The sequence below is a fragment of the Rousettus aegyptiacus genome, unplaced genomic scaffold (assembly GCF_014176215.1).
Source record: "Rousettus aegyptiacus isolate mRouAeg1 unplaced genomic scaffold, mRouAeg1.p scaffold_m13_p_3, whole genome shotgun sequence".
NCBI classification, from domain to species: Eukaryota; Metazoa; Chordata; class Mammalia; order Chiroptera; family Pteropodidae; genus Rousettus; species Rousettus aegyptiacus.
Window position 1 is genome coordinate 2,839,538 of NW_023416306.1, and position 13,294 is coordinate 2,852,831.

At 62.9% G+C, this 13,294-nt stretch overlaps 1 protein-coding gene and 1 long non-coding RNA gene across 4 annotated transcripts; one reads left to right on the forward strand and one right to left on the reverse strand.

Moving 5' to 3' along the window:
• Positions 1–330: 330 nt before the first annotated feature.
• On the reverse strand, positions 331–10,914 carry GFI1B (growth factor independent 1B transcriptional repressor). 3 transcript variants are annotated; one of them, XM_016133926.2, is made up of 7 exons: positions 10,512–10,914; positions 4,716–4,835; positions 4,147–4,284; positions 3,501–3,772; positions 2,887–3,024; positions 1,741–1,906; positions 331–1,142 (listed from the first exon to the last, which is right to left on the reverse strand). In XM_016133926.2, the coding sequence occupies exons 1-7, from the start codon at positions 10,774–10,776 to the stop codon at positions 964–966; spliced, it is 1,278 nt and encodes a 425-aa protein (XP_015989412.2). In that variant the 5' UTR covers positions 10,777–10,914; the 3' UTR covers positions 331–963. The 3 variants fall into 3 exon arrangements, with proteins under 3 accessions (XP_015989412.2, XP_036074024.1, XP_036074025.1); XM_036218131.1 differs by having other exon boundaries at positions 1,741–2,005; XM_036218132.1 differs by lacking the exon at positions 10,512–10,914 and having other exon boundaries at positions 1,741–2,005; positions 4,716–6,919.
• On the forward strand, positions 6,940–9,023 carry LOC107504580. The gene is made up of 3 exons (XR_001595507.2): positions 6,940–7,432; positions 7,685–8,190; positions 8,314–9,023. It is a non-coding gene; the product is annotated as an uncharacterized LOC107504580 (long non-coding RNA).
• Positions 10,915–13,294: the final 2,380 nt, after the last annotated feature.

The window sequence follows — 13,294 nt, forward strand, 5'->3', positions numbered from 1 at the left end:
GGAAGCTCCGGGGCGGACGGAATGCACCCGCCGACACTCGTGTTTAGCCCTGTTTGGGTTTCCGACCTCCGAGCTGGCAGAGGACAAATGCGTGTGGTTCGGAGCCACGCGGTCTGTGGCGGTTTGTCACAGCGGCCACAGGAAAGGGACACAGCCCCTGACCCTGCGCCCCCCGCGCCCCCCCCCCCCGTCGCCCCAACTCCTCAGGCTTCTGCTGCAGCCCTTACCCCTCGGGTCCGGGCGAACGCCGAGGCATCTCTGCTCTTCAAAGCCCCCACCACACAGTAGCCTGCACCCAGTAGGCACTTAATAAATGCTGGTCGGGTGTAAATAAATCCGTGTCTTTATTTCCATTCACAGCGGTTGAGGGGAACAGGCTTTTGATAGCAACGCCTGCCGGTTTCGCCGGCCCCGTGGTCTGGTGTCAGAACTGGAACCTCCTCGCCCACCCCCAAGTGGTAGTCAGAAGCGGGGGGCAGCCGACATGTCTGGCTGAAGCACAGGGGTGCTCGGCCTTTTCCTGGGGCGGGAGGTGGCTCTGACCGTCCACGGCAAGCTGAAAGAGGCCCGCTAGAAACCCAGGGGTCCAGGTCCTAGTGTGATGAGCAGCAGGCAGGGGGAGGGCGTCTCTGCGGGCCCCAGCTCGGGCCTATTCTTGGCATCCCTGTCCACCTCTGGCCATCTGGGCTCTGCCCCGGGGCAAGGCCCCCAAGCATTCACCCCTGTGGACAGCATCGGCTTAGAAAAGACCCAGCCCAGCTCCCACGCTCTGCAGCGGGAGAGATGTTGGTCCAGAGAGGGGAAGCGATTTGCCCGAGGTCGCGCAGCGATTGCGTAAGTCTCCGAAGAAGCTGGAAGCCTCTCGTCCGGTGCCGCCTCCCGTCCGGAGACCGGGGGCTGGGCTGGGCGCGTGGCGCGGGGACCTCGGGACAGGCTGGCCGGCGGCCGGGGCCCGGCGCGACGTCACTTCAGGTCATGCTGGCTCTCGCGGTGCCGACGCAGGTCCACCTTGCGCTGGAAGCCCTTGGCGCAGAGCTCGCAGCTGAAGGGCTTGAAGCCTGTGTGCTTCCGGCTGTGGGTGATGAGGTTGGAGCTCTGGCTGAAGGCCTTCCCACACACCTGGCACTTGTGCGGCTTCTCACCTGTGTGTGGGGGGGGCAGGGGGGGAAAAGGTGGGTCAGGGCCTTCCGCGCGGGGCCTGCCGCCCCCACGCCCTGCATCTGTTCCCCAAAACGCTGATGTGCTTTATCTCACGGCCGGCTGACCCACATTCGCTTTAGAAAATAACTGACGGGAGACGGGGTAAACAGCTCTGACACCCACCCGCGCCGCCCTGGGCTGTAGCCAGGTCGGGCCGTGCCGGGGCCTCGCGTTTGCCAGCACGGCCCAGCGCCTGGCGTGCCATCCAGGGCAAGACGGCCCAGGAGTGACGGATGAATGATGGCCTAAAGGCGGAATGAATGAATGCGGGAAGCGTTCACCTGCTGGTCTCGCTTCTCCCCATGAGAACAGGCACATTGGCTTTGGCCGTGGCCTTCCAGTATTCTTCCCATGCACTAGGTGAACTTAGGCAACACGGTCCTCCTGGAGGGGGACGCCCCCCCCCCACATCATTGGATCCCACCCCATTCTAAAGCCGGGACCTTTTCACAGCGGACGGTGGGCGTGCCAGGGGACCTGGCAGGGCCCTGGGGGGCTTGGCGCAGGGGCTTGGCCGGGCCCAGACGGGGGCAGCCTCACCTGTGTGAATGTAGGTGTGCTTCTTCATGTCCGACTTCTGGTGGAAGCGCTTGCCGCAGAACTGGCAGGGGTAAGGCCGCGTGTCCGAGTGGATGAGCAGGTGGGTGGACAGCGTGGACGAGCGCTTGAAGGCCTTGCCGCACATCCGGCACTCGAAGCTGCGCTCCTGCCGGAGGAAACGAGGCGCCGGGGGCTCAGGCGCGGGCGGGGCCTCGCGGCCCGGGACTGCCAAGCTGGGCGCAGGACTCGACCCGGCCGGAATGCCCTGGGGAACAGGACACTCCGCTGGGGTGGCCTCTAGGACGGGAGGAGGAAGACCCCCGTTCCTGCCTCCTAGGAAGGGCTGGGGCCCAAGTGGCCTCCTGTGAGGCTGTTTCTTGTATTTTTCACGGTATCCCAAATAAAATAAGTCTCAATACATGTTTGTTGACTAACTGTGGACCAACTAATCTGGGAGATTTTTCAGGGGTTCACACTTCATGCCCCTTAACCTGGAGTGAGTTCCTGGAGGCGGGGATGGTGGGGGCTGAGCAGCGGCTTGGGTAAGAGTCTGAGTTACCGGGGCCTGATTCTGGTTTCTGCCTCTTACTGGCCATGTGGCTACAGGCAAGTCACTTCGCCTCCCTGAGACTCGGCTTCCGTGTCTGGGCATCGGAACGCTGAGGGTAGCGACCGCGAAGGGCGGTCAGGAGGAAGGTGCTTGTCGCACCTGAGCTTTTCTATTTACCCAGGTGTTAGTGACCCAGCTCAGTGGCAGGTGCTTTCCAGGAATGGAATTCTAAAGAGGGGGCTCCTGCCTCAGGCAGGGCCCAGCGGGATGGGACGCATGTTTAAGTCTGACTGCAAGGTTCTAAGTCAAGGGCCTCAGAGGTGAGCACACCTGCCCCGCCCTGAGGGCGGGGCCATCTCAGAGCATCGCAGACCTCGTGCTGCCCCGAAATCCCACCTGGGCCAGGTGTGCGTGAAGCCTCCTGGGTCCACCAGGTACTGAGGCGTTTGCAGAGCGGGAAGGGGAGACCCAGACGGCAGAGGCAGATAGTGAGGGCCCCCCCCCCATCTGTGTCGCCCTCGGGGCCCCCTGGGCTCCCTGGGAGGAGCGCAGCGCAGGAGGGCGAACGGGAGCCCCGTGCTCGGCCAGATGCCCACCTGGGAGTGGACGTGCGTGTGCTGCTCCAGGCTCACGGAGTGGCCGAAGGTTTTGCCGCAGACGTCGCAGGCGAAGGGCCGGGTCCCACTGTGGGAGCGGCGGACGTGCACCTCGAGGCCGTGTGGGGTGGAGAACACCTGCGCGCGGGGCAGAGCAGGGGCTGCTGGGGGCGCTGATGCGGGCGGGGCCTGCGTCCCAGGGCTGCCCGCTCCCTCCGTCCCCCAGGGCCGCCCTGCCCCACCCCCCCGCACAGCTCCAGCAGCGGGATCGGGGATCGGATCGTGCATCCTGGGAAGGGGTCTTTCACCCTTCATGGCCTGGGGTCCAGAAGGCCCCCCCGTGGCCCCATCTCAAGGCGAACAGCCTGGCGGTTAAGAACTAGAGTCAGCCCTGGCCAGCTCTGACATCTATGCACTGTGTGCCCTTGGGCCAGTGACTCGTCTGTCCCCAACCCCAGGTCGCCGACCCCCTCCCGGGGCTCAGGCACGTGGAGCGCCTCGCGCAGGGCTCACTGGGCAGTGAGAACGCACGTCGTGGACCCTCGATGCTGCGGAGATGCGCAGCTCAGGGGACACCCCCGCACACCCCCACCCCCGCCCGCTCGGCCGCTCACCTTGGTGCACTTGACGCAGTGGTAGGCGTCCATGCCCGGGGAATAGCCGAGGCCGAAGTCCAAGGGCGGCTCGGAGCTGGGCACCAGGGGGCTGCCGTACAGGCTGACGGGGCGCTCCAGGAAGGCGGACTGCATGGTGGAGGGGGTCTGCCGGTAGCCGTGGCTGTAGGACGAGGCCAGGGCGTCCCAGGAGAAGCTGGGCTTGTAGAACGGGGGTGAGTCGGAGGGCGGCGGGTCCCCGTCCTGGGGTCGACACAGCACAGCAGGACCCTCTGTGGGGAGTGGGACACGAGCTTGGGGGTGACTCCTTTAAAAACGGGCCACTCGCTCCCTGCCGCGAGCCGAGGATTTCAGTGTTCACGTGCCAGAAACCTACAGTGGGGGTTCTGGGTCCCCGCCCCACACAGAGTGCCCACCTCGCCCACGGCATCGGCCCACCCGGCCGCTCCCTGGCACCCTCACGCTGAAGTCCCTGTCTGGCAACGAGCTCCTGTCCAGGAGGAGTCTAAGCAGAAGCCCGGGCTGCACCCACATGACACCCTCAGTGCTTCTGACTCCCAGGGGCCTCTGCTCCCAGCGGCCCACCCATCTTGCATGCCCCTCGCACTCGCTGGGGCACGAGCGGCCGGGGCCTCAGGCACGGTACCTGGTGCCGAAGCCACCCTCGTCAGGCTCTGGTCCAGCTCCAGCTCCGGCTCCCGTTTGAGGTCCGTCCAGTCCAGGCACTGGCTCGGGAACAGGGTGCCGAGGATGGGGTCGCTGCTCAAGGCCTGGTCCCTGGTCACTGCGGGGAGATGAGACCATCAGAGCCACCAGCTACAGGCCCGGGAAGCCCCGAGGGGGCCGGGGAGGTCTCCCCCCACAGGACAGGCGGGCCCCAGGGAGACCTGCTTGTGGCTGCCCCTGGCTGCTCTCAGGGGCTCTGCCCAGATGGGGGACCTGGGTGCAGGCCCCGAGGACTCGACCCCCTTGGAGCTCCCTTGGACCTCACCGCAGCCCTCGATCGAACCCCCACTTCGGACCCACATGTCCTCATCCGAGCCACGGAACTGATGTCATCCTGACACAGCCCCGGGGGCTCAGAGAGGTGGACGCGGTCCCTCCACCAACATGTGCTGGGCCCCGCCTGCTCCCACGCCTGGAAGCGGGGCCACGGAGCCCCAGGAGGTGCGGCACAGGGCCGGGGGGTGTGGCACACCTGGCTCCCCCACTCACCGTGGCTCAGGGCGGGAGGCCAGACGAGCTCATCCTCCCGGGCGCGGGGCTGGTGGTACCTGTGAGCCTTCTTGCTCTTCACTAGGAAGGAGCGCGGCATTGTCGGCGTGCACCCCACACCTGCGAGGGGGGCCGGTGGGGACGGTTAGGAGGGACGACAGGACGGCACCCCTCCGTGTCTTTGAGCCTCGTCCTGAGGTCAGAATCCACTGTCCTGGGTTGGAAGTTCGTGTCCATGTGGAACTTCTGAACGTGACCTTATTTAGAGATAGGGTCTTCGGAGGCGTGACTGACCGTGAGATGCGGTCACTCCGGGTTAGGGTGGGCCCCCGATCCAATTCGCCCAGCACCCTAGTGGGAAGGGGGATATTCGGGCGCAGGGACACCGGCGCACAGAGGGCGCGACGTGGGGGCAGGGCAGAGGTCGGCGCGTTGCAGCTGGAGGCCCAGGGTCGCCAGCGACCACTGGAAGGTCGGAGAGGGGTGAGGCCGAGGCTCCCCCAGACCCTGCAGGGGGCGCTGACCGTGCCGACACCTCGATTCTGGTTTTCTGGACTTCAGAACCCCGAGAGAACACACTTCTGCTGTTGTAAGCCTCCCGGTTTGTGGGACTTTGTTATGGCAGCCGTACACCCTAAGCTCCCTTGCTAAGGAAGGCGGGGAGCTCGGGCTGCTCCCGCCCGCACGCCCTGAGCTGCCTGGGAGCGGGGAAGGAAGGGGAAGGGGGTCTCCACACGGACCCCACATCTTGGAACCTGCATTTGCATCCTGGTCGGATCGGCCTTCGAGGACCACAGAAACGGGTGGTCTCGGCTCAGGCTGCTGGAGCCAGTTAGAGTCCCAGCTCACCCGCCGTGCCGTTTGGGGCAGACACTTAACCTCTCTGGGCTTATTCCCTTTTCTGTCAAGTGGGGCGGCCTGGCTGGTGGTAGTGCTGGGGAGCGAGTCATATGTGCTCAGTGCCTGTTGCGGGGCGGGACCTGGCAGGGGGGCCACAGCAAGTGGGGGGGCACCTCAATCGCAAATCCACGTGATCGTGCAAGCTCGGCCGTGGCCCTGGCTCGGAGCCCGGCCCCCACAGGGAAAGGAGCCTCGCCTCTCTCTCTGGGGGTGAGGGGAGGGTTAGAGCTGTGCGCGAGGCCCACGCCCCGAGAGGACCCGCACTCCACCCCACCAGGAGGCCGGTGGTCTCTGGACGTGGAGGAGGAGACTGGCGTCCACCAGCCCCGGCAGCTCAGCCCGCGGCCGCCCAGCCCGGCCCGTCACCAGACAGACCCACCACCGGTCGGGGGCTGCGGGACGACCCCGAGGACCAAATGGGTGGAGACCCGGCCTTCGTCCCGGGCAGGTGTCGGGGCGTGGCAGAGCGGGGTCACTCTAGGTGACAGACACCACCTCCTGGTGGTCCCGTCTCCCCCCGACCGCCAGGCAGACGCGCGGAGGAGACACCCAGCCAGCGCCAGTCTTGTGGGCGCTCCTGCCGGCCCCACCCCCCAGGCCTCACGGGAGCCCTTCCCGCCGGGGCCGGCACCCGCCATGGCTGTGGGGCGACAGGGCCAAGCGCGGGAAAGGGTCACGGCCGCCCGCGGACCGCGCTGCGGGCTGCGGTGATAAGGCCGCCCTGGGGGAGGGAGATTAGAGGCACCACTTGGAGCGGTGCTGGGCTGTCACCCCTTCCCCAAGGCGGTGACCCAGGGCCGGGCAGAACGGGGACCCCCAACTCTGCCCAGCCTGCCTGCCTCTTGTCCAGGGCCCCGGGGGGCATCAGCAGTCTGTGGCCGCTCTGCCCAGGGAGAGGGGGCCCCGGCCCAGGTCCGGCCCTTCTCGCTGTGGGCCTCAGTGTCCAGATCTCCTCAGTGGGGATCGCCCCCAACCTCCTGGGGCCACTGTGGGGAGAAAGGACCTTAAAACAAACAGGCGTGACATGCCAGTGTGGTGCCCAGGACGCAGGGAGCCCCGAGTGACAGCTAAGTGTCAGCCCAGGCTCTGAGGACAGGGATGAGCCCTGGACCAGGAGCGGGGGACATGTTCCAGGCCCTTCCCGCCCTGGGCTCGGAGGGGGTGGGACTTGAAGGCCTCTGGGGTCCAGACCAGCTGTCAGATTTTGACCTCGCAAGGCTCGCCTGGCCTGCTGTCCTCCTCGGCCTGCCGGGCAGCTGCGGTGGCCTTATCTTCCAGGGACAGCCTTCCTCCCGCCCACCCCCCACTGCCGGGGCTCCCCACGGCCCCCTTCCTTCCCGCTTCTAGCTCTCGGGGAGGCCAGGCCAGAGGAGACCCACACACAATGGGGGCGGGCTGGGGAGCTGGGTTCCCCTCGCCCTTCGCCCTGGGGGGCTCCCGAGGGACATGGTCTCTCTCTCTCTCTCTCTCTCTCTAGCCAGTGATTTTTATTTTTACGTAGTATTTTATTAGTAAGTTGACGAGCACCAAAGGTGGGGGGGGGGCGTTCAGGCCGCGGGGGCCAGAAGCCCAGGAAACTCTTGCCGCTGCCGTCGGCTTGGTCTCAGCTCCCGTGATCCTGACCCGGGGCGGGGGGCTGAGTCGCTGGGACCCCGTTTTACAGAGGAGGAGCCTAGGCTGAGGACTGGCTCACGTTTTCAGGGCAGAGCGAGGCGGAGCAGGCCTCGGCCACCCCGGGCCGCCATGCCCAGGACCCGGGCGCTGCCTCAACTCGAGAGAACGAAGCTTGGGGGGGACGGTGTTTACAGCTCCCCGATGTGCGTCACGGCACCGAGTGCGACAGCTCCTGGGGAAGGGGGGGGCAGCGGTCTTCTTGGGTCCCAAGGGGAAGACTGAGACCGAGAGAGGACAGCGGCTTGCTAGCCCCGCAGCTGAGCCAGGCTAGGACTTGACCCCTGACCCGGTGGTCAGCCCATCACACCCGTGGTCTGGAACAGGGAGGGGGAGGCTGGTCGTTGGGGCTAAAAGGTGGAAAACTCAACCCCCCCTGAGTTTCGCATCTTTTCCAGAAGCCGGAAGGCCCGACATTGGTCCCCGAAGCATCTGGGTGAGAGAACAGACCTCCTCGGGGGAGCGCCGGCCTCGCTTGGGCTCAAACCCTGAGGGGACCCCAGATGCCAGCCGTCTCGAACTCAAGAGGACACACAGCCACACTCTCTCGGGTTCCCAAGCTGCACCCAGACAACTTCCCTTTGGCCCCTGTTCACTAAGTTAAAAATAAACAACAGAAAACAGGAACCAATCACCTATACGGTAGTTAATTAACAACTACACCGTTTTGATTCACATGGACCTGCTCTGAGAGCTGAGAGCAGAGATTGTGAAAGCCCAAGATTTCTTCATGAGACAGAGACCTCGATGGTATCGGGCTCCGGAAAGAGACTCGCTGTTAACATCTCTTAGAAAAGCCCCAATCCTGATAGAGGGTCCCCTGACGCTGAGCCAGAATCTCGGCCACAGCTTTTGGAGGGGGGCAGCCCTGCACCCCGACTTCCAGGCGGAACTGGGGCAGCAGGTGGGTGGTTTCCCGACACCGAGGTGTCTCGGGCCGCCACGGGGCCGAGTCGGATCGTGTGGCCCTGAGCTTGACCACGTCAGCCGCCAACCCGGGGCTCGAGTTTTCTCTCTTGCTCAAAAGGGACGGTTGGAGAGAGAGATTTCTACACTTCCTTTGTGCTCCAAAATCCCACACACACGGTTCGTTGACCTTCGGTGCGGGACCGGCCCACCTTGGCTGAGAAACTCATTGCCTGGGTTCCCTTTTTGGGAGAGTTGGGTAAGACTCGCTGTTTCTAGCTAAGGAGGACCCTCTGGACTTCCTCGATGTCTGAAGACTGACTTAAGAGGAAATGCAGACAAAAAGACAAAAAACCCTTTCCACGCAGGAGTCGGGGGTCGGGGGGGGGGGAGTGACCCGGGTCCTTTGAGGGGCCGGAGCAGAGAGCGGGCATTCTTTTCATTTGGAATTCGCATTGTCACGAGTGAGCGCGGATCGATTTCTGGGCGAACCCCCGAAAGAACGGAAATCAGGGACTCGAACAGACAGCCGTCCACCAAAATTCGCAGCAGCATCATTCACAGTAGCCGGAGGCGGACGCGCCCCAGGTGTCCGTCCGCGGATGACGGACGAAGAAAACGTGACGTGTGCCTCGACGGAACGTTATTCAGCCCTCACAAGGACGGACATCCTGACGCACGCGACGACCGGGATGGACCCCGAGGACGTCGCGCGGAGGGAAATAAGCCGACCGGTAAAGGACAAATGCTACGCGAGGCCACTTATCTGCCAAACCTCCAATAGGCAAATTCACAGAGACCGAAAGGAGAGAATGCCGGGTGCTGGGGGCCGTGGGGAGGGGAGGGGGGTTACTGTTTAATGAATACAGAGTTTCGGTTTTGCACGGTGAAAAACGTTCTAGAACTGGCGGAGTCGGGGACATGGTGACGTGTGTGTACCTCATGCCACGCAAAATGGTCAAAATGGTCAATTTCATGGTGTGTATAATTTTATCTCATAAAAACAAAAACGAGTGGACGAGACGTTTCCTGAGCGTTTCTGAATTAGAGACTGAAGCGCCGACTCCAATTCCTGGGAGCAAATGAGCGAGAACCTCCCTCCAGGCTGAGGGAGGGCCGCGCGGTTTTCTGTCCTTTCTGAAAAGGGTCAAGAACTTGTGTCCCAGTAAAAGTGTCGCCCGTGATCAGGCTATTTGCCCGGGGGGGTGATCTGGCCCCAGAACCTTTGGGGGTCCTCGTGCTCTTCTGTAGGAACCCCCCCAAGCCCACCCACCCTCCTTGAACCCCGAGAAAACTGAGCCAGTTTTGAATGATTCCATCGATCGAACGCAACTCTCGCGGCTTCCTGAGGTTCTCCAAGGACGTTGTGCGGGGAACCAGCATGCCGATCCCCAAATCTGAGTTGGAAGAGCCCTCACTCATCTCCTTATCCGGAGGGTCCCTCCTGTGCCAGCTCCGAGGACAAGAAACCCACCACTTTGCTGAGACGGGCACCTTCTGTCCGTCCATCGAGCACGAAGCGGGCGGGGAGCAGGCGCGGCTCAGCCCGAGTCTCCCAGACGGGTCCAGACTGTGAGCGACCCTTCCCCCGCCCCGCGCCCCCTCCCCCGAGTCTCACGGAAGCCGCGGGCTTGTTCCCCAGAAAAATGTTCGCGCGTGAACCCTCAGGGATTCCGCGGGCTGTCCCCATTTAACTAGCTCCCCTTTAGAGGCAAGTGCCTGTCCCCAGAACCCACCTCTCTACCTTGGCTTTTCTCCCCAAAAAGGTCGGAAAGGCTGTGACGACACTCCCCACTGACCGCCCCGTGGTTCCTGGAGGCTGGGGAAGGGGCGGCCGCCCCTCTGCCCTCAGCGGGTGACGGGGCACAGTCCCTACTCAGTGTTCCAGGAGCTCTGAGGACACATCTTAGTCCTACCCTCTCCCTTTATAGACGGACGGGCTCAGAGTGCCCCAGGGACTGTGATAGTTTGTGCCCAAGGCGGGGGAGCAACCCCGACTCTGAGTGTGTACCCCCACGCTCCTCCCAGGTCCCTGGGACCGCTCCGGGGTGAGCGCGACATTGTGCCTCTCGGTGATATCCTCCAGCCGAAACCTGGGTTTCGAAAAGGCTGTTTACGTCCACCTGTCAGAAGGTGTAACCCCCAGGCAGGCTCACAGCATCTCAGAAAAAATGCCCCCACCACCCCGGTTCGTCCCACGGGAGACCTCGCCAGCCCGCCTCGTACTCCTTCCTCGAAGTGCAAAAGGGACCGTGTCCCCACCTAAGTCAGACGTGCGGATTGGAAGGGAAGGGGCCGGGCGCGCCGCACAGCACTCACCGGCCGCGTCCGGAGGCTTCTGGTCCTGCGCGGGGCCCCGGCTGCCGCGCTCGGGGATGGGCTCCACGCTGTCACCTTTGCGACTCTCCACACAAACAGACACTTCTCCTTTCTCTCTCGCTCCGTTTTTTTTTTTTTCCCCTCTTCTGTTCCCCTCCCTGATTTTCAATCTGATTATTTGTGTCAAAATCTGGCGGTGAAGGGACAGCCAATGGCGAGCAGCAGCTCGGAGTGACATTTGCTTATCAAAGCTGCCAGGACACATCCACTTCTCCCCCCCTGGCCCCCGGAGCTGCAGAATCTTCTCCCGGAAACTTTGAATGGCTAAATTACTAGGTTTTAAACATTAAGGTTGATTTAAAATATGTAGGCGTAAACCTGATTTTGCATAGAGGACTTTCAACTTTCCTTAGTTTTTCTTTCTTTTTCTTCTGTTTCCCTTCATTTGTTCGTTCCTTTCTCCCTCACCTCCCTCTCTCCCTCCCTCCCTCCCTCCCTCCTTCCCTGCAGAGGTCACCCTTGAGAAGAAAGGTCAAGTTCATGCATCCCCTAGAAGGGGCCAAGGCTTGGCGGGTGAGGTAGTGCACAGTCCGCGGGACCCTGTGCGGGCTCAGGCCCACGTGCAGGTTGCACCTGGGTCCGGGGTCTGTGTGTGTGTGTCGCCACCTGGTGGCCAAGGTGGAGACCCGCAGAGGTCCACAGAGGCCTCCAGGGTGTCCCCAGGCCCCAGGGGGAGAGCAGGGACGGCCAGTCGCAGACCTTTCGTCCCCTTTGACTTGGAGCCCTGTGCCCTGACCACCCCCCCCCCTTCCTCCTCCGCCCCAATAGCCTCTGGCTCCCGAGATGACTAATTTATTTCTGGAGGAGGGCGTTTTGCATAAGACAAGAACTCACAAAACAGCACTGTTAGGCTGATTTGCATGCTCTTCCAGCCCAGTGCTGGGGAGATTATGTTTCCCTCGTAAAGAAAACACGTTTGGCGACCAGAAGCCCCAACTTGAACTCCAAGTCCAAGGTCCGACAGCAAGAGAAAGGGGGTTTCAGGGCGAGGCCTGTCCCAGCCTGGCCCCGCCCTGAGGTGAGCGCCAGCCCGGCCGTCACCCACCCTGCGGGATGCCATCGGGACCCGCGGGAGAAAAACACCCCCAGCCCTGGGTCTCTCTTCTTGCTGGTGAGAGATCAGCGGAAATATCGGGAATGTTCTTCCGAATATCGCCAACAGAAAACTTTAAACAATCATTTAAGAACATTAAGGAAAAATTGTCCCTGAGCTTGACCAGTGACCGTTTCCCGATGGCCTCACTTGACTGTACACGCACGTCCACACTCCGCAGTCGTAAACCAGTGGGTCTTTTCCCACGGACTTTTACATAAGTACCCCCCAGATTCTCGCGGGGCTTTAATGAACCTATTTGATGGCTTCACAGGTTTTCGTGGTTCAACTCGCCAACCCCTTTACGGACTGGGATGTGTCCTTCCTGGGGTATTTTCTAGTGCGGAGCTGCTACAGGGGGCCGATGCAGTTCAGCCGCTGGCCTAAGGTGGTGACCCCACTTCGGAGTCCTTTCGTAACCCCTTGAGTGACCAGCTCGGGGACTCCCTTCCTAAACCCGGATCCCAGCCTGGACTCACAGGAGCCACCGAGGGACGCCCCCTGTGGGAGGCAGAGTCCAGGCCTCCAGCCGGGGTGGGGTGGGGGCACTGTCCCCGAGGCCCTTGCTGCCACCTGAGACCTCCCGGCCTCTGGATCGGTGCCCCCAGGGGCCGCCTGCAGGGCCAACGCCACTCCCCCGCAGCAGGCAGCCTTGGAGATAAAGGGCTTCCGCTGACCTGTCCGAGGGTGGAAGCACCTCAGCTCTCCAGTGCCCGTTCATTCCTTCGAGTTTCTGCGAGTACCTTTCACGTGCTGGGTCCCTCCTTCCCTGCTCCCCGCTCCCTGCCTCCCTGTCTTGGTCAGCCTGGGCTGCCCTAGCAAAATGCCACACACGGGCGATTTATTTTCATGGAGGCCGAGAAGTCCAAGGCCAAGGCCAAGACTCCGTTCCTGAAGACAAGCTTCCAGGCCGGCAGACTGCCACCTCCCCATCGAGGTCGGAGAGAGAGCCCCGGGGTCGCTTTCCCTTCCCCTAAGGACAGGAATCCATCATGGGGGCCCCACCCTCAGGAACGTCAGCTGAACCTGAGTCCCTCCCAAGGCCCCCCCTGCAAGGATTGTCACTTCAAGAGGCGGGGGTTCGACATGTGAATTTGGCAGGGACGCTCAGGCCCTAGGACTCCCTTAGCTAGGGCATGTCTGTTGCGTGCCTGCGGGGTGCCAGATGCTGGGGTCTCAAATCAGAGCCAGTCAGGAGCCCGCATGAGAGCTCCCTCCTGGCCTAGCGGGCGGGCCGGGGGCACCCCGAGATTTGTAACTTGGGGCGAAAACGCCGTGATGTAAACGCGGCATGCAAAGGAGCGTGGGCCAGGGGAAGGGGACGCGGACCTGGAGAGTTCGTGAGGGCAGTGGCTGCCGTCTAAGTCGATGTCAGGCTGAGTTTGTTGGGAGGAGGGAAGGAAGGAAGAATGTCTAAAAGGAGAAACGCCGTGTGCGAAGGCAGGACCGGAGGCCAGGACCCTCACGGGACGGACAGCGGCCAAGTTCAGCGTGGGTGGAGGACAGAGACTGAAGGGGTGTGTGGGATGTTCGCGAGAAGCGCCTAGAGAGAGAAAAGAAGCAAAGTCAGGAAGAGCCCCGGGCTGGAAAACCTTCGGCGATTCCCCTCAGCCTGGCGAGACAAAACTCT